A 25517-nucleotide genomic window follows, 5' to 3' on the forward strand; every position below is an offset into this window, starting at 1 on the left:
GGTCCTTACGGAGTTCCCAGCATCCACTAGGACGTCAGAGAAATTAACATTGACATCATGCCCCCATTCCTGCTTTTATCCCCATCATGCCCCCAGTCCTGCTTTTATCCCCATCATGCCCCCAATCCTGCTTTTATCCCCATCATGCCCCCAGTCCTGCTTTTACAGCCATCATGCCCCCAGTCCTGCTTTTACAGCCACCATGCCCCCAGTCCTGCTCCTCACCTACAGCACTTTCCAGTTCCAGTTTCCAGTTCTTCTTCTTGCTTTACGCCGGCGCCGCTGCTACTCTGCTCCCGCCGTGTACAGAAGCCACGTGATGTGCGCGGTGACATTATGTGCAGGGCACAATGCATCCCTGGGACTGGGAGCTGGAGTCTTCAACGGCTGATACAGTACTGTACAGCATCCCTCAAGCAGGGCGGCGGTGAAGGGGGTTAGCGGGGGTGGAGCTGGGGGCATTGAATTTAGTGCACGGACTCAGGTAATGGGAATTTTGATAGGGCTTATTTTTGGGGTAGGGCTTATTATGGACCAGTTTCCAAAAGCAAGGGTAGGGCTTATTTTCAGGGTAGGGCTTAATATCGGGGAAACATGGTAGGAGATCGTCCAAGCAGGGGACTATGTTTACTCCCATCATGCGCAGTTTCAGCATTATCTCCGCCATGACCTTGGTGAAGATCCTCGGAGCTCTGGATAATCCAAAGGGTAAGGCCTGAAACTGGAAATGTTCGTCCAAGATGGCAAACATGAGGTAAGCCTGATGAGGGGGCCACATGGGAATGTGTAGGTAAGCATCCTTGACATCCAGAGACACCAGGAACTACCCCTCCTCCAGAGCGGACACCACCGCTCGCAGGGATTCCATCTTGAATTTGAATACCCGCAGATACGTGTTTAGAAACTTTAGGTTCAAGATGGGGCGCACCGAACCGTCCGGTTTGGGAATGACAAAAAGACTGGATCAGGTGGTATGGTACAGGGAGACAGCAGTTGCACGTTTATGGGACCACGAAATCCTCTGGGAGTGGTTCAGAGTGGCCTCTGAACCTTGACACATGAAAGGACTGCAAGGAGGGTCCAGTTTATGAACGCCTAGCAGGCGGTGCAGCTGACGGCAGATAGGTAGCCTTACCTGCCGTTGCTTGGGAGATCAATTTATTTAATTTGTCTCCAAACAAGGCATCACCTGTAAAGGGAAGATTTTCTACACCCATTTTGGAATCCGCGTCTGCCGACCACTGATGTAACCACAGAGCTCTGTGCGCCGAAACAGCCATAAAAGTAGTCCGGTCATTAATTCTACACAACTCCTTAATAGCCTTGCTCATAAAATTTGCAGCATCCTGTATATGTTGCAGCAGAGTAATGACCTCATCCCAGGGCAGAGAGTCTAAACAGTCAAGAACATTATCAGACCACTTGACTACCACCCTGGCAATCCACCCACAAACAATTGTGGGGCATTGTGCTGTGCCTGCCGCCGTATATATTGCCTTGAGCGTGGTCTCAATTTTACTGTCAGCTGGTTCTTTTAGGGATATAGCCCCTGGCACCGGCAGTACCAATTTCTTAGTCTGGATACAAGGGTAAAAGTAGTTAAAAACCCTCTGAGGAATTTTACATTTTTTATCAGTGTTTAACCAAGCCTCCCTGGCCAGGGAGCTTAATTCTTTAGACACAGGAAAAGTTGCTGAGGTCTTAGGTCTAACAAAATACAACGCCTCATCTGGTTCTGCCTCCTGATCTGGTATGTGAAGGACCTCTTTTACAGCAAAAATGAGAGCCTCCACCCCAGGGGACAGAGAGCTGACCTCATCCATATCATCATCTACTTGCCCCATGGTCCTTTTGGAGGCCCCAGCATCCTCTAGGACGTAAGAGAAATAATAATGACAAAGAGGTGTATCTTGACAGATGGAAGGATGCTAAGAAAGTGATCAGACGTGCAAAGGCAGAAGCTGAGGAGAAAATGGCCCAGTCAGTAGATAAAGGGGGCAAAATTTTTTTTAAGTATATAAGTGAAAGGAGAAAATCAAATGGAGGAATAATAAGACTTAAGGCAGAGAGTGAGCACTTGGTGGAGGGTGACAAGGCAATAGCAGATCACCTAAATAATTATTTTTGCTCAGTATTTACTACAGAAGAAGGGATGGGGACACAGTTAAGTTGCAAGGACATTCATAAAAATAAGGTAGATTAAAGTACATTTACAGAGGAGAAGGTCCTAACAGAACTTTCACAACTAAAAGTGGATAAATCAATAGGACCAGATGGGATACACCCAAGGATACTCAAAGAGCTAAAAGATGTGCTGGTTAAACCTTCAACAGAATTATTTAACCAGTCACTAAATACAGGTGCTATTCCAGAGGACTGGAAAAATAAGATTTTACTTACCGATAAATCTATTTCTCGTAGTCCGTAGTGGATGCTGGGACTCCGTAAGGACCATGGGGAACAGCGGCTCCGCAGGAGACAGGGCACAAGAATAAAAGCTTTAGGATCAGGTGGTGTGCACTGGCTCCTCCCCCTATGACCCTCCTCCAAGCCTCAGTTAGGATACTGTGCCCGGACGAGCGTACATAATAAGGAAGAATATTGAATCCCAGGTAAGACTCATACCAGCCACACCAATCACACCGTACAACTTGTGATCTGAACCCAGTTAACAGTATGATAAAACGAAAAGGAGCCTCTGAAAAGATGGCTCACAACAATAATAACCCGAATTTTTGTAACAATAACTATATACAAGTATTGCAGACAATCCGCACTTGGGATGGGCGCCCAGCATCCACTACGGACTACGAGAAATAGATTTATCGGTAAGTAAAATCTTATTTTCTCTGACGTCCTAGTGGATGCTGGGACTCCGTAAGGACCATGGGGATTATACCAAAGCTCCCAAACGGGCGGGAGAGTGCGGATGACTCTGCAGCACCGAATGAGAGAACTCCAGGTCCTCCTCAGCCAGGGTATCAAATTTGTAGAATTTTGCAAACGTGTTTGCCCCTGACCAAGTAGCTGCTCGGCAAAGTTGTAAAGCCGAGACCCCTCGGGCAGCCGCCCAAGAGGAGCCCACCTTCCTTGTGGAATGGGCTTTTACCGATTTTGGCTGTGGCAGGCCTGCCACAGAATGTGCAAGCTGAATTGTACTACAAATCCAACGAGCAATCGTCTGCTTAGAAGCAGGAGCACCCAGCTTGTTGGGTGCATACAGGATAAACAGCGAGTCAGATTTTCTGACTCCAGCCGTCCTGGAAACATATATTTTCAGGGCCCTGACAACGTCAAGCAACTTGGAGTCCTCCAAGTCCCTAGTAGCCGCAGGTACCACAATAGGTTGGTTCATGTGAAATGCAGAAACCACCTTAGGTAGAAATTGAGGACGAGTCCTCAATTCTGCCCTGTCAGAATGAAAAATTAAGTAAGGACTTTTATATGATAAAGCCGCCAATTCTGACACACGCCTGGCTGAAGCCAGGGCTAACAGCATCGTCACCTTCCATGTGAGATATTTGAAGTCCACAGTGGTGAGTGGTTCAAACCAATGTGACTTTAGAAAACTCAACACAACATTGAGATCCCAAGGTGCCACTGGAGGCACAAAAGGAGGCTGTATATGCAGTACCCCTTTTACAAATGTCTGAACTTCAGGCATTGAAGCCAGTTCTTTCTGGAAGAAAATCGACAGGGCCGAAATTTGAACCTTAATGGACCCTAATTTTAGGCCCATAGATAGTCCTGTTTGCAGGAAATGGAGGAAACGACCCAGTTGAAATTCCTCTGTAGGGGCCTTCTTGGCCTCACACCACGCAACATATTTTCGCCAAATGCGGTGATAATGTTTTGCGGTTACGTCCTTCCTGGCCTTGACCAGGGTAGGGATGACTTCATCTGGAATGCCTTTTTCCCTCAGGATCCGGCGTTCAACCGCCATGCCGTCAAACGCAGCCGCGGTAAGTCTTGGAACAGACAAGGCCCCTGCTGGAGCAGGTCCTTTCTCAGAGGTAGAGGCCACGGTTCGTCCGTGAGCATCTCTTGAAGTTCCGGGTACCAAGTCCTTCTTGGCCAATCCGGAGCCACGAGTATAGTTCTTACTCCTCTCCTTCTTATGATTCTCAGTACCTTTGGTATGAGAGGCAGAGGAGGGAACACATACACTGACTGGTACACCCACGGCGTTACCAGGGCATCCACCACTATTGCCTGAGGGTCTTGACCTGGCGCAATATCTGTCTAGTTTTTTGTTTAGACGGGACGCCATCATGTCCACCTTTGGTTCTTCCCAACGGTTTACTATCAGGTGGAAGACTTCTGGGTGAAGTCCCCACTCTCCCGGGTGGAGGTCGTGTCTGCTGAGGAAGTCTGCTTCCCAGTTGTCCACTCCCGGAATGAACACTGCCGACAGTGCTATCACATGATTTTCCGCCCAGCGAAGAATACTTGCAGCTTCTGCCATTGCCCTCCTGCTTCTCGTGCCGCCCTGTCTGTTTACGTGGGTGACTGACGTGATGTTGTCCGATTGGATCAATACCGCCTGACCCTGAAGCAGGGGTTTCGCTTGACTTAGGGCATTGTAAATGGAATGTTTATATGAAGAGATGCTTCCATGCCTGACCACAAGCCCTGGAAATTTCTTCCCTGTGTGACTGCTCCCCAGCCTCTCAGGCTTGCATCCGTGGTCACCAGGATCCAATCCTGAATGCCAAATCTGCGGCCCTCTAGTAGATGAGCACTCTGCAGCCACCACAGAAGAGACACCCTTGTCCTTGGCGACAGGGTTATCCGCTGATGCATCTGAAGATGCGATCCGGACCATTTGTCCAGCAGATCCCACTGAAAAGTTCTTGCATGGAATCTTCCGAATGGAATCGCTTCGTAAGAAGCCACCATTTTTCCCAGGACCCTCGTGCACTGATGCACTGACACCTGGCCTGGTTTTAGGAGGTTCCTGACTAGCTCGGATAACTCCCTGGCCTTCTCCTCCGGGAGAAACACCTTTTTCTGGACTGTGTCCAGAATCATTCCTAGGAACAGTAGACGTGTCGTAGGAATCAGCTGCGATTTTGGAATATTTAGGATCCACCCGTGCTGACGTAACACTACCTGAGATAGTGCTACTCCGACTTCTAACTGTTCCCTGGACCTTGCCCTTATCAGGAGATCGTCCAAGTAAGGGATAATTAAGATGCCTTTTCTTCGAAAAAGAATCATCATTTCGGCCATTACCTTGGTAAAGACCCGAGGTGCCGTGGACAACCCAAACGGCAGCGTCTGAAACTGATAATGACAGTTTTGTACTACAAACCTGAGGTACCCTTGGTGAGACGGGTAGATTGGGACGTGGAGATAAGCATCCTTGATGTCCAGAGACACCATATAGTCCCCTTCTTCCAGGTTTGCTATCACCGCTCTGAGTGATTCCATCTTGAATTTGAACCTCTTTATGTAAGTGTTCAAGGATTTCAGATTTAAAATTGGTCTCACCGAGCCGTCCGGCTTCGGTACCACAAACAGCGTGGAATAATACCCCTTTCCCTGTTGTAGGAGGGGTACCTTGATTATCACCTGCTGGGAATACAGCTTGTGAATGGCTTCCAAAACTGCCTCCCTGTCGGAGGGAGACTTTGGTAGAGCAGACTTCAGGAACCGGCGAGGGGGAAACGCCTCGAATTCCAGTTTGTACCCCTGCGATACTACCTGTAGAATCCAGGGGTCCACTTGCGAGTGAGCCCACTGCGCGTTGAAATTCTTGAGACGGGCCCCCACCATGTCTGAGTCTGCTTGTAAAGCCCCAGCGTCATGCTGAAGACTTGGCAGAAGCAGGGGAGGGCTTCTGCTCCTGGGAAGCGGCTGCATGGTGCAGTCTTTTTCCCCTTCCTCTGCCCCGGGGCAGGAAGGAATGGCCTTTAGCTCGCTTGTACTTATGGGAACGAAAGGACTGAGTTTGAAAAGACGGTGTCTTTTTCTGCTGATGTGAAGTGACCTGGGGTAAAAAGGTGGATTTTCCAGCCGTTGCCGTGGCCACCAGGTCCGATAGACCAGCCCCAAATAACTCCTCCCCTTTATACGGCAATACTTCCATATGTCGTTTGGAATCCGCATCGCCTGACCACTGTCGCGTCCATAACGCTCTTCTGGCAGAAATGGACATAGCACTTACTCTTGATGCCAGGGTGCAGATATCCCTCTGTGCATCACGCATATATAGTAAAGCATCCTTCAAATGCTCTATAGTTAACAGTATATTGTCCCTATCCAGGGTATCAATATTTTCAGTCAGGGAATCCGACCACGCGACTCCAGCACTGCACATCCAGGCTGAAGCGATTGCTGGTCGCAGTATAACACCAGTATGTGTGTATATACTTTTAAGAATATTTTCCAGCCTTCTATCTGCTGGTTCCTTGAGGGTGGCCGTATCAGGAGACGGTAACGCTACTTGTTTAGATAAACGTGTGAGCGCCTTATCTACCCTAGGGGGTGTTTCCCAACGCGTCCTAACCTCTGACGGGAAAGGATATAGTGCCAATAATTTTTTAGAAATTAGCAGTTTTTTGTCGGGGGAAACCCACGCTTTATCACACACCTCATTTAACTCATCTGACTCAGGGAAAACTATTGGTAGTTTTTTCACACCCCACATAATACCCTTCTTTGTGGTACTTGTAGTGTCAGAAATGTTCAATGCCTCCTTCATTGCCGTGATCATGTAACGTGTGGCCCTACTGGACATTACGTTTGTCTCCTCACCGTCGACACTAGACTCAGTATCTGTGTCTGGGTCTGTGTCGACCCACTGAGGTAACGGGCGTTTTAGGGCCCCTGACGGTGTCTGAGACGCCTGGACAGGCACTAATTGATTTGCCGGCTGTCTCATGTCATCAACCGTTCTTTGCAAAGTGCTGACATTATCACTTAATTCTTTAAATACGATCATCCAGTCAGGTGTCGACACCCTAGGGGGTGACATCACTAACCCAGGCAATTGCTCCGCCTCCACATCATTTTCCTCCTCATACATGTCGACACACACGTACCGACACACAGCACACACACCGGGAATGCTCTGATAGAGGACAGGACCCCACAAGCCCTTTGGAGAGACAGAGGGAGAGTCTGCCAGCACACACCAAGCGCTATATATATATATATATACAGGGATAACCTTATATAAGTGTTATTCCCTTATAGCTGCTGTTTATATAATTTTTAGCTGCCAATAGTGCCCCCCCTTCTCTTTTTTTACCCTGATTCTGTAGCAAGTCTGCAGGGGAGAGTCAGGGAGCCGTCCTTCCAGCGGAGCTGTGAGGGAAAATGGCGCTTGTGTGCTGAGGAGATAGGCTCCGCCCTTCACGACGTCCTTATCTCCCGCTTTTTTCTGTAAAAATGGCAGGGGTTAAAATACATCCATATAGCCCAAGAGCTATATTTGATGTATTCTTTTGCCAACCTAAGGTATTATCTGTTATATTGCGTCTCAGGGCGCTCCCCCCCAGCGCCCTGCACCCTCAGTGACCGGAGTGTGAAGTGTGCTGAGAGCAATGGCGCACAGCTGCGGTGCTGTGCGCTACCTTAGTCTGAAGACAGGATCGTCTTCTGCCGCCGATTTCACCGGATCTCTTCGCTCTTCTGGCTCTGTAAGGGGGCCGGCGGCGCGGCTCCGGGACCCATCCAGGCTGAACCTGTGATCGTCCCTCTGGAGCTAATGTCCAGTAGCCTAAGAAACCCAATCCACTCTGCACGCAGGTGAGTCCGTTTCTTCTCCCCTTAGTCCCACGATGCAGTGAGCTTGTTGCCAGCAGGACTCACTGAAAATAAAAAACCTAAAATACACTTTTATTCTAAGCAGCTCAGGAGAGCCACCTAGCCTGCACCCTTCTCGTTCGGGCACAAAAATCTAACTGAGGCTTGGAGGAGGGTCATAGGGGGAGGAGCCAGTGCACACCACCTGATCCTAAAGCTTTTATTCTTGAGCCCTGTCTCCTGCGGAGCCGCTATTCCCCATGGTCCTTACGGAGTCCCAGCATCCACTAGGACGTCAGAGAAAGAGCAAATGTAGTTCCACTGCACAAAAGTGGAAGCAAGGAAGAAGCAAGTAACTACAGACCAGTAAGCCTTACATCAGTAGTAGGGAAAGTAATGGAAAAACTATTAAAAGAAAGAGTTGTGGAATATCTTAAATCAAACCACTTACAGGATCCAAAACAGCATGGATTTACTGGTGGCAGATCATGCCAAACAAATCTTATTGACTTTTTTGACTCTGTGACGAAAATAATAGATCAAGGGGGAGCTGTAGATGTAGCATATCTAGACTTTAGTAAGGCATTTGACACTGTCCCACATCGCAGACTGCTAAATAAACTTGAAAGCGTGGGGGTGGATTATAAAACAGTTAAATGGATAAGAACCTGGTTGCAGGATAGGAAACAGACAGTTGTAGTTAATGGAGTGCAATCTATGGAGGGAAATGTTACCAGTGGAGTACCCCAGGGATCTGTACTTGGTCCAGTTCTCTTTAATATCTTTGTTGGTGACATTGCAGATGGTATTGAAGGGAAGGTATGCCTTTTTGCAGATGATACAAAGATATGTAACAGGGTAGACACACCGGGAGGGGTAAAACAAATGATTGATGACCTAGGTAGGCTTGAGAAATGGTCAAGAACGTGGCAACTACAGTTTAATGTTAAAAAATGCAAAACCATGCACTTGGGTCTCAAAAACCCAAAGGCTAAATATAGAATCAAGGGTACTATAATGGAAACTACTGAGAAGGAAAGGGATTTAGGAGTCACTATTTCAAGTGACTTGAAGGCAGGAAAGCAATGCAACAAAGCAATGAGAAAGGCTTGGTTGCATAGGGAGAGGAATCAGTAGTAGGAAAAAAGAAGTGATAATGCCACTGTATAGGTCATTGGTGCGGCCCCATCTGGAATACTGTGTCCAGTTCTGGAGACCATATCTCCAGAAGGATATAAATACATTTGAGAGTGTACAAAGAAGGGCAACTAAAATGGTGCATGGCCTACATCACAAAACGTACCCGGAAAGGCTAAAAGATCTTAACATGTATAGTTTGGAGGAGAGAAGGGAAAGGGGAGACATGATAGAAACTTTCAAATATATCAAGGGTCTTAAAGTTCAGGAGGGAAACATTCTTCAAAGGAAGAGAAATATTAGAACTCGAGGACATACACTGAGACTGGAGGGGGGGAGGTTCAGGGGAAAGCCATGCAAACGCTATGCCGCCGCCCACTGGGGAGTGTATTTTAGCTTAGCAGAAGTGCAAACGCATGTGCAGCCGAGCTCTGCAAAAAATGTTTGTGAAGAGTAGCTCTGAACCTACTCAGCGCTTGTGATCACTTCAGCCTATTCGTGTCCGGGTTTGACGTCATACACCCGCCCAGTGAACGCCCAGCCACGCCTGCGTTTTTGCAAACACTCCCTGAAAACGGTCAGTTTACACCCTGAAACGCCCCCTTCCTGTCAATCTTCTTGCGGCCGTCAGTGCAACTGATAACTTCGCTACAACCTGTGCACAACCACAACGGGCTTTGTACTCGTACGACGCGCGTGCGCATTGTGGTGCATACGCATAAATTCTGATTTTTAGCCTGATCGCTGCGCTGCGAACAACGGCAGCTAGCGATCAACTTGGAATGACCCCCTAAATGCAGTATATTACTGATGGGTAGAGCTCTAACCTAAGGTTGTAGAGCATCCTGCCAAAATAATGAAAATATACTTCACAGAATAAAAAAAAAAAAAAAAGAAAAAAAAAAAAAAAAAAAGACATGCACCTTCTAAAGATTCCATCCCTGTTGCTTGTGCCAGGAGATCTTCATGTCGGGCAACTACCTGAAAAGACAGAACTATAAGATAAGGTTTTGAAGTGAATGTTTTGCTCTAGGCCAGTGATTCTCAATTTATTTTAACACATAGAACCATAAAAAAACACCACAGAAAAAACAATAAACACAGTATTTTCAGGGAAACTCGTCGGTGGATCAGTGGATTGCCCATGCGTTATCAGGGGTTGAATGGATAGCGTCGACAAACTAAAATAAATTTGCAGAAAGTAAGGTTGTCAATAAATTACGCCATTTTCATCCTGTGGTACTCAACACTCATTGGAGTCCACGGAACTCAATCTGAGAAACACTGCTCTAGCTAAACAAGAAGCTCCAATTAATATCATGCATTAAATATATACTTGTAATTAATGTATTATAGGTGGGTTCAGTAGGATTTGCCGGCGGACAGAATACCGACTCCGGCATCCCGATAGTTGAAAACCCCACAGGAATTGTACCTAAACCTACCCCCCCCCCCCATTCCCTCCCACAGCGGTTCCTAACCCTAACCCCCCTTCCTAAGCTTAACCCTAACCCGCCTGCTATACTTATGTTTGGAATTCCGGCGTCAGCATTCTAACGGTTGTCGGGATTCAGGCTTTGGCATTCCAACTGCAGGGATCCTGACAGCCGGCGTCTTGGCTTTGTTTGTTAAATGAATTTACAAAGCTTTATCGTACCTGCAAGTGAAGCTCCTTATCCAGCTGACTGATGCCTTGAGCAAGTTTTGCCAGTTGTTCTGCTATCACAGCTTGATGAATGGATTGGGAAGTGTAGGTTTTGACATCAAAATCATCACGCACAAAATCAGTGTAACATTCTGAAACATAGAGAATACACACTTGTACATATTTATTTATAAACATCACCTTCTTGCTATATAATGAAATCAGACTCTTGATTTTTTTTTCTTTGCTATGAATCTATGGTAAAAATGATTAACATATCTTCCTATGTGACTATATAAACTGAAAATGAAAAATAGCATCCCCTTGTGTGGGTATTAGTAGTGTATTTTTATTTATTTTTATCTATGGTCAGATCCTGGCAAAAGCAGTGGCGGATTTAGCGGGGGGCGATTAGGGCGAACGCCCCCCCCCCCCCTACACATACCGGCGCCGGGATGGACGGCCGGTTCCTTCCGCGGCGATCATCTGCGCAGCCGCAGCCAGGCAGCACATCCGACCGTACAATACTTCCACCTGGCGCACGGCCCGATGATCAGCTGCCGCAGCCAGCACTGTGGTGAATACTGGCTGCAGCCAGCCAGCTACCACAGGTGCGCAGATGCAGCCGGCTCAGTGTAAATTAGACAGCGACAGCGTCCTGAGTAGTCTCGAGGAAGGAGGGAGCAGGCCTGGGACTGACATTATTACACACAGGAACAAGGTGGCAGCACCGGCAGTCTGTGAATTTGGCAGCTGGCACTCACCCAGGAGCCTGTAAATGCCCATGGTGGAGGGGGTAAGCGGGAATAAGTGTCTGGCACACTCGTTGGCCTGCCCTGTCTGTACGGGGAATGCAGCAGGAATTTCTCCCACGGCTGTGTTATTCTGCACGGGCAACAACACTCTCCCTTTCACATCATCCACTGCTAATCCTCTCTGGCATCACTGAGCTGCTTTCTAGGCACCGGGCTTGGGGTGCGTAGAAAGCAGGATCTATGGTGCAAGGAGAAGGAGTGCTCTCATTAACCACTTATGACACTCGTTCTAGAACCCTCCTATAGTCCTCTTTACCACGGCTGCTGGGACATGGCTCCGAGCATCTACAACTTCAGCCACTGACTATTATACCTCTCCCAGCTCCCAGATCTTAGCAAATACACTGCCGGTCACTGCAGGTCTGTATTCCTGTACATGGCGCAAAGTAACACAAACTTCTCACTCCAGCTCCAGACACACAGAGCACCTATGTAATATTCATCATGTATACAGTAGATCTACGATGCAGAAATGTACTGATACATCTGTTACAACATTAATTTTCCTGCAGCAGCATTATTACTAATATAATGTCACTTTCCCTGTTCCATGTGGCATAATGTGAATTTCGTCTCACTCTGTGTGCTATAATGTGAATTTCGTATAATTCTGTGTGCTATAATGTGAAATTCGGCTCATACGGTGTGGTATAATGTGAATTTCAGCTCATTTAGTGTGCTATAATGTTAAATGTAGCTCATTCCATGTAGTATAATGTGAATTGCGGCTCATTTAGTGTGCTATAATGTGAATTTCGGCTCTTACCATGTGCTAATGTGAATTTTGGCTCATTCTTTGTGCTATAATGTGAATTTCGGCATTCGGCTCATTCTGTGTGCTATAATGTGAATTTCGGCTCATACCATGTGCTATAATTTGAATTTCGGCACATTCTGTGTGCTATAATGTGAATTTCGGCTCATACCATGTGCTATAATGTGAATTTCAGCTCATTCCATGTGCTATAATATGAATTTTGGCTCATACCATGTGTTATAATATGAATTTTGGCTCATTCTGTGTGCTAAAATGTGAATTTCGGCTCATACAGTGTGCTATAATGTGAATTTCGGCTCATTCTTCGTGCTATAATGTGAATTTCGGCTCATTCTTCGTGCTATAATGTGAATTTCGGCTCATACAGTGTGCTATAATGTGAATTTCGGCTCATTCTTTGTGCTATAATGTGAATTTCGGCTCATACAGTGTGCTATAATGTGAATTTCGGCTCATTCTTTGTGCTATAATGTGAATTTCGGCTCATACAATGTGCTATAATGTGAATTTCGGCTCATTCTGTGTGCTATAATGTGAATTTCGGCTCATTCTGTGTGCTATAATGTGAATTTCGGCTCATTCTGTGTGCTATAATGTGAATTTCGGATCATTCTGTGTGCTATAATGTGAATTTCGGATCATACCGTGTGCTATTGTGAATTTCTGCTCATACAGTGTGCTATAATGTGAATTTCGGCTCATTCTTTGTGCTATAATGTGAATTTCGGCTCATTCTTTGTGCTATAATGTGAATTTCGGCTCATACAGTGTGCTATAATGTGAATTTCGGCTCATTCTTTGTGCTATAATGTTAATTTCGGCTCATACAGTGTGCTATAATGTGAATTTCGGCTCATTCTTTGTGCTATAATGTGAATTTCGGCTCATACAATGTGCTATAATGTGAATTTCGGCTCATTCTGTGTGCTATAATGTGAATTTCGGCTCATTCTGTGTGCTATAATGTGAATTTCGGCTCATTCTGTGTGCTATAATGTGAATTTCGGATCATTCTGTGTGCTATAATGTGAATTTCGGATCATACCGTGTGCTATTGTGAATTTCTGCTCATACAGTGTGCTATAATGTGAATTTCGGCTCATTCTTTGTGCTATAATGTGAATTTCGGCTCATTCTTTGTGCTATAATGTGAATTTCGGCTCATACAGTGTGCTATAATGTGAATTTCGGCTCATTCTTTGTGCTATAATGTGAATTTCGGCTCATACAGTGTGCTATAATGTGAATTTCGGCTCATTCTTTGTGCTATAATGTGAATTTCGGCTCATACAATGTGCTATAATGTGAATTTCGGCTCATTCTGTGTGCTATAATGTGAATTTCGGCTCATTCTGTGTGCTATAATGTGAATTTCGGCTCATTCTGTGTGCTATAATGTGAATTTCGGATCATTCTGTGTGCTATAATGTGAATTTCGGATCATACCGTGTGCTATTGTGAATTTCTGCTCATACAGTGTGCTATAATGTGAATTTCGGCTCATTCTTTGTGCTATAATGTGAATTTCGGCTCATTCTTTGTGCTATAATGTGAATTTCGGCTCATACAGTGTGCTATAATGTGAATTTCGGCTCATTCTTTGTGCTATAATGTTAATTTCGGCTCATACAGTGTGCTATAATGTGAATTTCGGCTCATTCTTTGTGCTATAATGTGAATTTTCGGCTCATACCGTGTGCTATAATGTGAATTTCAGCTCATTCTGTAATGTGAATTTCGGCTCATACCTTGAATTTGAGCTAATTCTGTGTGCTATAATGTGAATTTTGTCTCATACCGTGTGCTATAATGTGAATTTCTGCTCATACAGTGCGCTATAATGTGAATTTCGGCTCATAACGTGTGTTATAATGTGTACCATTGTTGTCCTATTACTTATGCCATCACAGTATCTATTAAAAGAAATTAGTATTTATATAAAGCATCTTTTCCCACTAAAATACATTTATTTCACTTTTTTTCTCTCTGAAAGTGGACTGGTAGCCCAAATCTGGGATGCATGATTGTGCATGTGTGATCTACGAATGTGCAGATGCATGCAGGACTGGCGATTCGCCAGTCTTTATCACCAGTGCGCAGGGTTCTCTCCACTAACTGGCAACATTTTATTAGTAATGGCAGCAATAGTACATTTTAGAAGCGAACGGGAGGGGCATTTCTAAGCGGGGGGAGCTATGATTAGGGGAGGAGTCATAATTCTTAAACCGCCCCCCTTAAAAGTGAAGTCTAGATCCGCCACTGGCAGGAGAGGGATTTACAAAATACCATAACTAGAAACCCCCCCCCCCCCCAAAAAGTGTGTTTTCCAGTATGGCAACTTTTTTTGGTACATATACTGTAGTTGTGTGGCTACATGCAGACATTGGAGCCCTGTTGGTTCTTTAATAAACAAATTAATCACTAAGGTGAATCATCTATGAATAACAGGAAAGAGGAGGAGTGAATAGGAGAACCAATCACAAGCTCCAAACTCTAGCTTCCAGCCTGGGCTGTGAGAGAAATGGAGCAGCACAAATAAAATGTCTGCATACAGTTTACTATTTTCACATTAGTTGGTTTCACATTTGCCAAGGAGGGTGTGCAGCTTTAAAACAGAACGCATTTTATCCTTTGTTGTTAATAAATATGCATCTGCCTAGAACGGGTATGGGTCGTTGGGTAGACATACACAACTTAGGTCGACTGTCATTAGGTCGACCATGGAAGGTCGACATGCATTAAGTCGACAGGGACAATACAGCGACATGGTCATTAGGTCAACATGTACTAGGTCGACAGGTCAAAAGGTCAACATGTTTTTTTTTACTTCTTTTGGTGTCGTTTTCTCCATACAGTGACTGGGAACCCCAATTAGTGCACTGTGTCCCCTCGCATGGCTCGCCATGCTTCGGGCAAGGTGCCTCGCTCCGCTACCGCTTCACTCAGCACAGGTTACTGTTCCAATCGTAGTCAACGTGGATCGTTAAGTATGAAAAAATCCAAAAAATTAAATAAATAAAAAAAATTTGAAAAGCTCGTGTCGACCTTTTGACCTGTCAACCTAGTACATGTCGACCTAACGACTGTATCCCCCCTAGAACAGGGCTTGATAAAACCTGACTGCAAGGGCGACCAAGATTTTAGATCGGGTGACTAGGTTTAACAAATACTAGGTACACTACTGATAAAGGTAATTGTCCAAAAAAGAATGGGTTTCTGGAGGTGGTTACAGGAGTGAGTGTTTTGTTGTGTGCCTGTCATATGAGGAGGCATGCGTGCCAGCAACATTCTATCAGTGTAGTTCTGTTTCCTCCAAGTGGGTGGGTGACTGGAGTCTGGTCCTTCTTCTTGTCGCACTGTGTATGTGCAGATCAGACTTGTTATAGAAGGGCTCCTTGAATATGATCTCTTGATCTTCCATGCAGAGACATTTTAATTAGTGTACTGTATGTGTTGCAAATACACTGTTATATTTTACCACCATCAATTATTGCTCTTTTTATATTACTCAGATGATTTTATATCGCTTATATCTACAAGTACATGTAATATTTCCCTATTTCATAGTCAATATAAGCTGATATAATTTACCCGTGAACTGCAATATTATCTGATTTTCATGTTTGTTCCAAGAAACAAAACTATGTTTTTAGACGATACAAACAATAACAAGACTAACCCTTATTTTAAGAGATGACGACATGATTGTGAGCACTGTGTCACTAGTGACACATTTTGACACAAGATTTCCCTTGTTTATTGTTATGGTCATCAATACCAATGTAAGAATAAGCAGTACTATCTATAAACAAGGTCAATGTCCTAAAGTTTACATTGCCTGGCAAGCTGCTGGAAGCCTGCTTCTACTCTTCTCACTTATTTACCAATGTCTACAACTAGTTAAATGTCTTTAACTCCACTCCAAGTAATGTAGCTGAGTCTGATACTATGAATGCAATTGAGCAATATCCTATCCCCCTGGTTGGCATATAGTACAGTAAATGCATAGCTACACCAGCACAGAGCAGGCAGCCCCACTTCCCGTGCCTTTCCCATCGTCACACTCACCGTCCCGTAGTATATCCTTGTCTGTTCCAGGTCCCCCTTGGTCTGTGCTGCTTCTCCCCTCCATGTTGGATACTGGAGTTAGGACTGTCACTTCCAACCACGTATAATGACGTAAAACGTATGCGCCAGGCGGTCGCACAGTGTAACGTCAGCGAGTACAGCAGCAATAAGGTGAGTGAATGCGGCCGGTGTTGCTGTGTGGTCTGGGTCCGGGTGTCAGTGCTCAGGTACTGGCGCGGCTGTAGTCCCTGTGTAAAGTAACGAGCACACTTGCTGCTTATGTGGCAGCGCAGCTCCTCTCTGCTTTCAGCTTGGTACGGGCAATGTGCTGCAGCTAGCATGGCATTTACTGACACATCTACCTCTGCGGTCAGTTACAGATCTAGAGAGCGACTTGGAAATCTGAGCTCACAATTATCTCTGTTAATAAAAAACAAAACCTATGTACAGTAATACTAATTGTAGTAGGAATTTAGTTGCCCATGCTTATTTACAGGAGACACGTAACCCCTTACAGTAGGTGTGTGCAGTTGCTTTGAAGCTACAAGTGCCATGTGGGTGGCCAGGCCCCTGACTGTGCTTCATCCACTACAATAACCAGAGAACCGTAGGCCGCCCCTACCACTATTTTTTTTGAATCACAAATAAATTAGTAATACAACAATGTACTGCATAAACCACACACCCATGTAAAGGTATACTTACATTTTTATAGGTGATATAGTAAAAAAAAAAAAAAAAAATTACATTTCATTCCATACAGTATGAGCACTTTAAAGAAAAGTATCTTCATAAAAGTAATGTACTAGTTTAGAGAACAAAGCAAGTCCCCTTTTCCCAATATAGTATTTGTTAAGTGATGCTGTGTATTATTTTGTTATAACTGCCTTGTTGTATTGCAGTTTTCTACCAAACTAATACTAATACTGGAGAGAACACATATGTGCTCCCTATTATTTGTCTTGCATAGAAAGATATAACGATTTGCTTGCTGACTAGTTATTTGAAGCATGGGTATGTTCTCTCAAACCAAATTTTCAGTGTTTATACTGTATGGGCCTTAATTTGTTTTACTTTATAATCAATGATATTGCCGTTTTTAAGTTTACAGTATTAATTACATTACTGCTGTTTATGGGCCTCCATTTCCAACTTTCTCCCCCTAAAGGCAGTGCCACGCTGGACGACATGAACGATATTGTTCATTCATTTCCCTTGAACTTCTCGGACTCCCGGGTAAAGGATACTGAACTATTTCATGAATGATTGAACAATATGCACCATGTCGTAAATGATCTAGCCAGAATTGAGTTACAGCTACAGACTACCTATATTATGACCCGCAGGAGCACCGGCAACACTGGGTGATATATTAAACCAGGGCTTGATACATTTTTATAAAATCCAGGAGCCAGGATGAAGGTGTAGGAACCAGACCCCCGCCCCCCCCCCCCCCCCCCAATAAATAAATAAAGAACTGCCGCCTCCCTGAAACCTTATTACTGAGCAGCCTCCCCACCCCCCCCCCAGGCAAACCGACCCCTAGGGCCACACAACTAAGGGGGTACCCCCAAGCAGACCAGCCCTCCATAGCCACACTGCTATGCAGCTACCTCCCAGGCAAACACCAACCCCACGGCCACAGTAATAAGCAGGTAACCCCCTGTGTGCAAACAACCCCCAAAGCCTCACAACTAAGTACCCCCAGGCAGACCACCCCTCCGCAGCCACTCCCGAGCAGACAATCCCCCCCCCCTCCCCATGTGACCACATCACTACCCCCTCCAAAGCCAAAATCCCCGGCCATGCATAGACCCTCTTATCGGAGAGCTCTATGCAGCCGGAGTTTGGAGACAGCGAACAGCTCAGGCCAGGAAAGATACACACAGCAGACAGCGCTGGCTGCCACAATACAGGCACACCCACGAATCTCCACTGGGGATCTGTGGCTGACGAGGATCTGCTTCCTCCCTCTCTGCATAATCTGGTAGCCAGGCAGCAAAATCTAGAGGCCATGGCGACCTAGCTTGTGGGATATGTCAAGCCCTGTATTAAACTATGTCGCAAAATCGGCGCTATAGTTTAAAACAGGGGTGGGGAACCTGTGGCCCTCCAGCTGTTGTTGAACTACACATACCAGCATGCCCTGCAACAGTTTTAGCATGGCCAAATAGCAAAACTGTAGCAGGGCATGCTGGTATGTGTAGTTCAACAACAGCTGGAGGGCCAAAGGTTCCCCATCCCTGGTTTAAAATATCGTCCAGTGTGGCACTGCCTTAAGAATGGTGAAAGTCCCTTGGAGTATTACTAGTTGTGGGAAGGAGAGCAGTGGTAGTAAGGAGATTGGTGTTCTTATTTAAAAGTTCAAGTTTCCTGTAATATTTTATTTTTGTTTCCCTTTATTTTAAAGGCTTGTTCTCTGTCCCTATGTATCTTCCACAAGGAGATGACAAAATATGCCTCCCCCAAAATCCAGTGGATTTGTTCGGTTCTAGTAATACAGTGAGAATATGTGCACCCATGGTACGATATTCCAAGTAAGTGTTGGTGAATTGTTTTCAACAATGCTTCTAAGTCCTCATATTGCTGGAGTAAACTTGCTTTGTTTTATTTTTTTAATATGTCCTAGAAGAGTCGTATGACGACAGTTGTTATTACATGTCATAAATCCTATAAAACATGGTTGCATTTTGGTGCATTTAGGGGGTCATTTTATTCCTGTGATGTTGTTTTGTCCACATGGGGCCTGATTCAGATATGGGGGTATATGTAATAGGCTCCGAGTTTGCCAGAGGTGCGGGATGTTGGCAGAGAATGGCTGTATTTTTCAAGCGGCAATCAAAACTAGGTTATTTTGCCTTGTAAATGACTGCCACTTTAAAAATATGGCCATTGTTGGCCGAGATCCTGTAGTAAGGGATGATACTTCATCGAGATGAACCATTCGTTTCCATTGAATGCAAGTAATTGGAGTAATAAACATCCATTAAACTATGGGGAGTATTCAGAGTTGTTAGCAAACCAAAAAAAGTTAGCAATTGTGCAAAACCATGTTGCACTGCAGGTGGGGCAGATGTAACAAGTGCAGAGAGAGTTAGATTTGGGTGGGGTGTGTTCAAACTGAAATCTAAATTGCAGTTTAAAAAAAAAAAGCAGCCAGTATTTACCCTGCACAGAAATAATATAACCCACCCAGATCTAACTCTCTGCACATGTTACATCTGCCACACCTGCAGTGCAACATTGTTTTAACAAATCTGAATAACACTCTAAATGCAAACCCTCCCAACTGCAAGTAAATATTGCTAGTGAGTATGGGGTCATTGATTTGTTACTTTCCATAGTCATTACATGCTTTTACTAGTCTTAGCAAATTCTGTAAAAGCATGGAATTTGGCAGTGCTGGGTAAATCCTACTTATTAATGTCTTTCCTTTATGGATAAATGTATAGTATTACCTTGTTTTGTTTTAGGCTTGCTTTCAGGACCCTAGTGAGAAAATACGGCTGTGACTTATGTTATACACCAATGATAGTCGCAGCTGACTTCGTCAAATCTGCCAAAGCCAGAGACAGTGAATTCACTACAAACCAAGGTATTACTCAGACTTAAACAAGCCAAAAGTCAATGCATGAGGAAAACATCTGACCGGTGACTCTCACAAGTATACACAAGTGTATTCTTTATCCCAGTGTAGGTAACACAAAATTATTATTTATGTTATCCTTTTTGCATCGGGCTCACTTTGCAGTCTGCAAAAAATGACATTAAAGAAACAACAATATAAATGAATTTGTTTTTCCTATAAATGTAATATATTCATACCTCAAACAGTTATAATTTCGCAGTACTACATGAGGTATCTCATAAAAAGTTGCAGTAGTTCTCTTACTCCTATTCACTCGTTTTGTTGAATTAACTATCCTGTATACAGTTGTAGAATTAATATTGTTGATTAAGTCCATTGTCTCCATGTTGATTGGATTGCGGTTTTGCACGTGCCAATTTTAGTGTAATGTTAGCATTTATGTAATGTTAGTATTGTGTTCTTCCCATGTAACTTATCCATTTCTGTAGGGGATCAGCCACTTGTTGTACAGTTTGCTGCTAAAGATGCAAAGGTTTTAGCTGACGCAGCCCTACTTGTCTGCCCTTTTGCTGGTGGCATTGATCTGAATTGCGGATGTCCACAGAGGTAAGCCTAAGCCAACTACAGCCAACGGTGTCTGTACACTTCACCATCTCAATTTGTTTTTCATTAATACTTTCACATCTAGATGAAAACGTTTGGGGTACCTGGGGTCCTTTGCCAGTGTAATGCATACAGCTTAGGGGGATGTGTGACTGTCCGGTCCTTAGAAAGCTAAAAGCTCCCTCCTATTTTGTAGCATTGGGGCCAAGGGATTTTTAAGTTTAAGGGGGCCCTTTTTGACACCCCTATAAGGCCGCTTTGAATAAATTGATTCACCAAATATTTAATTTGTTAATATTTTAGTTGCGACTAACTATGGGGCTGATTCAGGTCGCAACACAAACGTGATACGACTGCAAAATCAGCGTTAGTACCCGCTTACACATGCGCAGGTCTCGTCCTGCACACGCACCCACTGTTAATGCAGGTGGCCCGCATTAAATGCGAATGCCTCTGCCTGATTGACAGGCAGAAGCGTTCGCGAGGCGGCACCGCTCCGTTTCCAAGACGGAACGTTGCAGGGGCGTGGTGATGCGAACAGGAGCATATCGGCTGCATTTTTGGGGGCGGCTGCGTGTTGTCCCCCAGCATGCAAGCAAAATGATTGTAAATTCTGCTGTTTAGCAGAATTTACAATCCTTGCTGAATGAGGTCCTATGTCCTCATACCAGCATACCTTTAAATCAGCATTTTTAATGTGTCCCCTTCCCCCCCCCCCCAGGTTTAAGGGGGGTACTCACGGAGCGATCGCTGCTTAAAATCTAAGCAATCTGACTAGATTGCACACATCACGCTGTGCTGAGCGGCGGGAGAGATGTGTGCTGAGTGGTTCGCTCTGCACACATCTCTCCCCAAATCGTGCCGTGAATACTGGCCTTTATTCCTGTACCTCTTCATGTTTTTGAAAATCAATAAACAGTAATTACAACAAAAAAAAAGGTTATTTGAAAAACAAAACTCATAAACATGTGAATACTAATAAAATTGTTAGCGTTAAACCATTGGTACCTGTTGGGAATTTTCTTTGTATAGGACAGAAGAGGCAGAAATTATATACAGGTTGAGTATCCCTTATCCAAAATGCTTGGGACCAGAGGTATTTTGGATATGGGATTTTTCCGTATTTTGGAATAATTGCATCCCATAATGAGATATCATGGTGATGGGACCTAAATCTAAGCACAGAATGCATTTATGTTTCATATACAGCTTATACACACAGCCTGAAGGTAATTTTAGCCAATATTTTTTATAACTTTGTGCATTAAACAAAGTGTGTCTACATTCACACAATTCATTTATGTTTTACATACACCTTATACACACAGCCTGAAGGTCATTTAATACAATATTTTTAATAACTTTGTGTATTAAACAAAGTTTGTGTACATTGAGCCATCAGAAAACAAAGGTTTCACTATCTCACTCTCACTCAAAGTCCGTATTTCGGAATATTCCGTATTTCGGAATATTTGGATATGGGATACTCAACCTGTATCAGAAACTGTCGAAAATATAGTCATCCACATATCAGTGTTAAAATCACAATTTAAGATTTTGCTTAGTTGAGTATATGTTAAATACAGTTATTACTTTTATAATTACCTATTATAATGTTTATCTCTCACCAAAATTACACTTTTCTGAACACGTTTAATCTACAGCTTACTGCAAAAGTGTACTTTTACATGTTTAATTAAACACGGTTTTAGATGCCAAGTGCCTTTGATTAGAGAATATTAATTATTAAATGAGTAGAAATTTACTTTGTGGTACAAGATTTGCATCTTTTCTTCAGGACCCCCCAATTTCCTTTTAAGGGATATATACACTGCTCAAAAAAATAAAGGGAACACTAAAATAACACATCCTAGATCTGAATGAATGAAATATTCTTATTAAATACTTTGTTCTTTACATAGTTGAATGTGCTGACGACAAAATCACACAAAAATTATCAATGGAAATCAAATTTATTAACCCATGGAGGTCTGGATTTGGAGTCACCCTCAAAACTAAAGTGGAAAAACACACTACATGCTGATCCAACTTTGATGTAATGTCCTTAAAACAAGTCAAAATGAGGCTCAGTAGTGTGTGTGGCCTCCACGTGCCTGTATGACCTCCCTACAACCCACACAAGTGGCTCAGGTAGTGCAGCTCATCCAAGATGGCACATCAATGCGAGCTGTGGCAAGAAGGTTTGCTGTGTCTGTCAGCGTAGTGTCCAGAGCATGGAGGCGCTACCAGGAGACAGGCCAGTACATCAGGAGACGTTGAGGAGGCCGTAGGAGGGCAACAACCCAGCAGCAGGACTGCTACCTCCGCCTTTGTGCAAGGAGGAACAGGAGGAGCACTGCCAGAGCCCTGCAAAATGACCTCCAGCAAGCCACAAATGTGCATGTGTCTACTCAAACGATCAGAAACAGACTCCATGAGGGTGGTATGAGAGCCCGACGTCCACAGGTGGGGGTTGTGCTTACAGCCAAACACCGTGCAGGACGTTTGGCATTTGCCAGAGAACACCAAGATTGGCAAATTCACCACTGGCGCCCTGTGGTCTTCACAGATGAAAGCAGGTTCTCACTAAGCACATGTGACAGATGTGACAGAGTCTGGAGACGCCAAGGAGAACGTTCTGCTGCCTGCAACATCCTCCAGCATGACCGGTTTGGCAGTGGGTCAGTAATGGTGTGGGGTGGCATTTCTTTGGGGGGCCGCACAGCCCTCCATGTGCTCGCCAGAGGTAGCCTGACTGTCATTAGGTACCGAGATGAGATCCTCAGACCCCTTGTGAGACCATATGCTGGTGCGGTTGGCCCTGGGTTCCTCCTAATGCAAGACAATGCTACACCTCATGTGGCTGGAGTGTGTCAGCAGTTCCTGCAAGACGAAGGCATTGATGCTATGGACTGGCCCGCCCATTCCCCAGACCTGAATCCAATTGAGCACATCTGGGACATCATGTCTCACGCCATCCACCAACGCTACGTTGCACCACAGACTGTCCAGGAGTTGGCGGATGCTTTAGTCCAGGTCTGGGAGGAGATCCCTCAGGAGACCATCCGCCACCTCATCAGGAGCATTGTAGGGAGGTCATTCAGGCACGTGGAGGCCACACACACTACTGAGCCTCATTTTGACTTGTTTTAAGGACATTACATCAAAGTTGGATCAGCCTGTAGTGTGTTTTTCCACTTTAATTTTGAGGGAGACTCCAAATCCAGACCTCCATGGGTTAATAAATTTGATTTCCATTGATAATTTTGTTGTCAACACATTCAACTATGTAAAGAACAAAGTATTTAATAAGAATATTTCATTCATTCAGATCTAGGATGTGTTATTTTAGTGTTCCCTTTATTTTTTTGAGCAGTATATATATATATATATATATATATATAATGTGTATAGTTTAGCTTGGTTCCAAGCTCTTTCCAACCCATGTATCTTTTAGTATTGTGATTTTGTCATTCCCTTTTATCTTAATCATTTGACATTGTCATGGAAACCTGTGCATTTGCTTGTTTTCTCCAAACTTGTATGTTCTTTTTGTCTAACTTTGATGCTTCAATAAAGCAAAAATGATATATATAAAAATTAGTAGAACTATTACTTTCATGCTGACATGCTGGCTGATTCAATGAGTTTCAGAGAACCGTACTGTAAGTTGCCTGAGCTTGACCTAAATGAAATAAATGTCTTGCACTAGATTCTACGCACTGTTGAAGTCATGCCCCAGGCTTTTACATGTAAAGGAGTTGGAGCCAGACCTTACATAACCATTTATCTAATCTGTTAGTTATTAACTATGACATTAGTCTTTAAAATGTAAATACCGTAAACAGAAGTTTCAAACAATGACCTTGAAAAAAACATATAGTAAATAAAATCTAAATATGATGTCGTTTTTTTTTTTTTTTTTTTTCCTTTAAATAGGCATTGGTATGATGGTATTCCCTATACACGATGTTGTTATACTTGCACATCTTTGTATACAAAGCACATTCAGAATGTTCTATGTTAAGTTTTGTTGACTATACAGTAGATCTCTATTACATTGTGTATATGATTCTCCAGTACACATCCACACCCCTCCCCTTTAGTTGTTGTGACTCGGGGTGAGGATCGCTAATTCAATCCTTACTGTATTTACCCCAATGGTCGAGCACAGGACTCATTCGGCTCATTTGAAGAACGGGTCCTGCGATCTCAGTGCAGGAATACGAACACCTCTGCCAGATTGACAGGCAGAGGCATTTGTTGGGATGGTCGCCCAACGTTCGGGAAAACGGGGCTTGTCAGCCCCATTTCCGGGAGTGGCGAGGCCAAGGACTGCAAGCCGCCCTGTGATGGCAAGGCTGAGAAAGCTTAGGCTCACTCTGCCTGCTGTCGTGGTCATCTCAGAAGCGATCACATCACAAATACAGAGAAGAGTTGGTCAGCACCTCCTCCTGCATTTGCATTGCTAAGGATTGCAATTGCAAAGCTGCTGCAAACAGCTTTGCATTTGCAATCCTTTCTGAATTAGGTAGTCAGTAACTTATCCTGCCATCACCGTAATTGTGGCTTTGCCATGGCTAACATCAAAGAGCAGTTTGAAAGTAAATTGGAGTGTTGTTTAAGGAGCTAGTTTGAAGTTCAATTCATTGTATTGATAATTCACAACTATAGAAAATGGTACCATCAAATAGTGAATTTTGGAATCCTAATTCTGGTATAGTAGCTTTAATATGGTGTGATAAATTATTGCTTGTTGGTGATGACTGGAATCCCAGCAAGGGGCTCAGGTGGGGTAATGGGCTAAATCATGTTTCTCTTACGTCCTAGAGGATGCTGGGGTCCACATTAGTACCATGGGGGTACACCAGGAGCCACCGGCACCTCAAGAGTCCGAGAGTGTGGGCTGGCTCCCCCCTCCATGCCCCTCCCACCAGACCCAGTTTAGAAAATGTGCCCAGAGGAGCCGGTCACAGCTAGGGGAGCTCTCATGAGTTTTCCTAGTAAAATGTTGTTTTAGAGTTTTTTATTTTACAGGGAGGCTGTTGGCAACAGCCTTCCTGCAGCGAGGGACTGAGGGGGGAGCAGTGTCCGCCCTGCGGGGTCTAAGCCACTGTCTCCGCTGACTGG

General features: G+C 44.3%; 2 protein-coding genes across 6 annotated transcripts in view; one reads left to right on the top strand and one right to left on the bottom strand.

Annotated features, from left to right (window-relative positions):
- Positions 1–16279, bottom strand: part of COG5 (component of oligomeric golgi complex 5) — an 866036-nt gene extending 849757 nt beyond the window's left edge. For both annotated transcript variants that reach the window (XM_063927060.1, XM_063927059.1), the window contains exons 1-3: positions 16196–16279; positions 10547–10686; positions 9813–9870 (exon numbers count right to left, since the gene is read on the bottom strand). In XM_063927060.1, coding sequence (XP_063783130.1) covers positions 9813–9870; positions 10547–10686; positions 16196–16259 — 262 coding nt within the window. In that variant the 5' untranslated portion in view covers positions 16260–16279. The remainder of the gene's footprint in view (positions 1–9812; positions 9871–10546; positions 10687–16195) is intronic.
- The window catches only part of DUS4L (dihydrouridine synthase 4 like), a 79571-nt gene that overhangs the window by 16971 nt on the left and 37083 nt on the right, over positions 1–25517 (top strand). Inside the window, exons 1-4 of one of the 4 annotated variants that reach the window (XM_063927062.1) lie at positions 16281–16366; positions 18606–18732; positions 19669–19790; positions 20273–20390. In XM_063927062.1, coding sequence (XP_063783132.1) covers positions 18623–18732; positions 19669–19790; positions 20273–20390 — 350 coding nt within the window. In that variant the 5' untranslated portion in view covers positions 16281–16366; positions 18606–18622. The other 3 variants (XM_063927063.1, XM_063927065.1, XM_063927064.1) reach the window with 3 other exon arrangements.

The sequence above is a fragment of the Pseudophryne corroboree genome, chromosome 6 (genome assembly GCF_028390025.1).
Source record: "Pseudophryne corroboree isolate aPseCor3 chromosome 6, aPseCor3.hap2, whole genome shotgun sequence".
NCBI lineage: Eukaryota > Metazoa > Chordata > Amphibia > Anura > Myobatrachidae > Pseudophryne > Pseudophryne corroboree.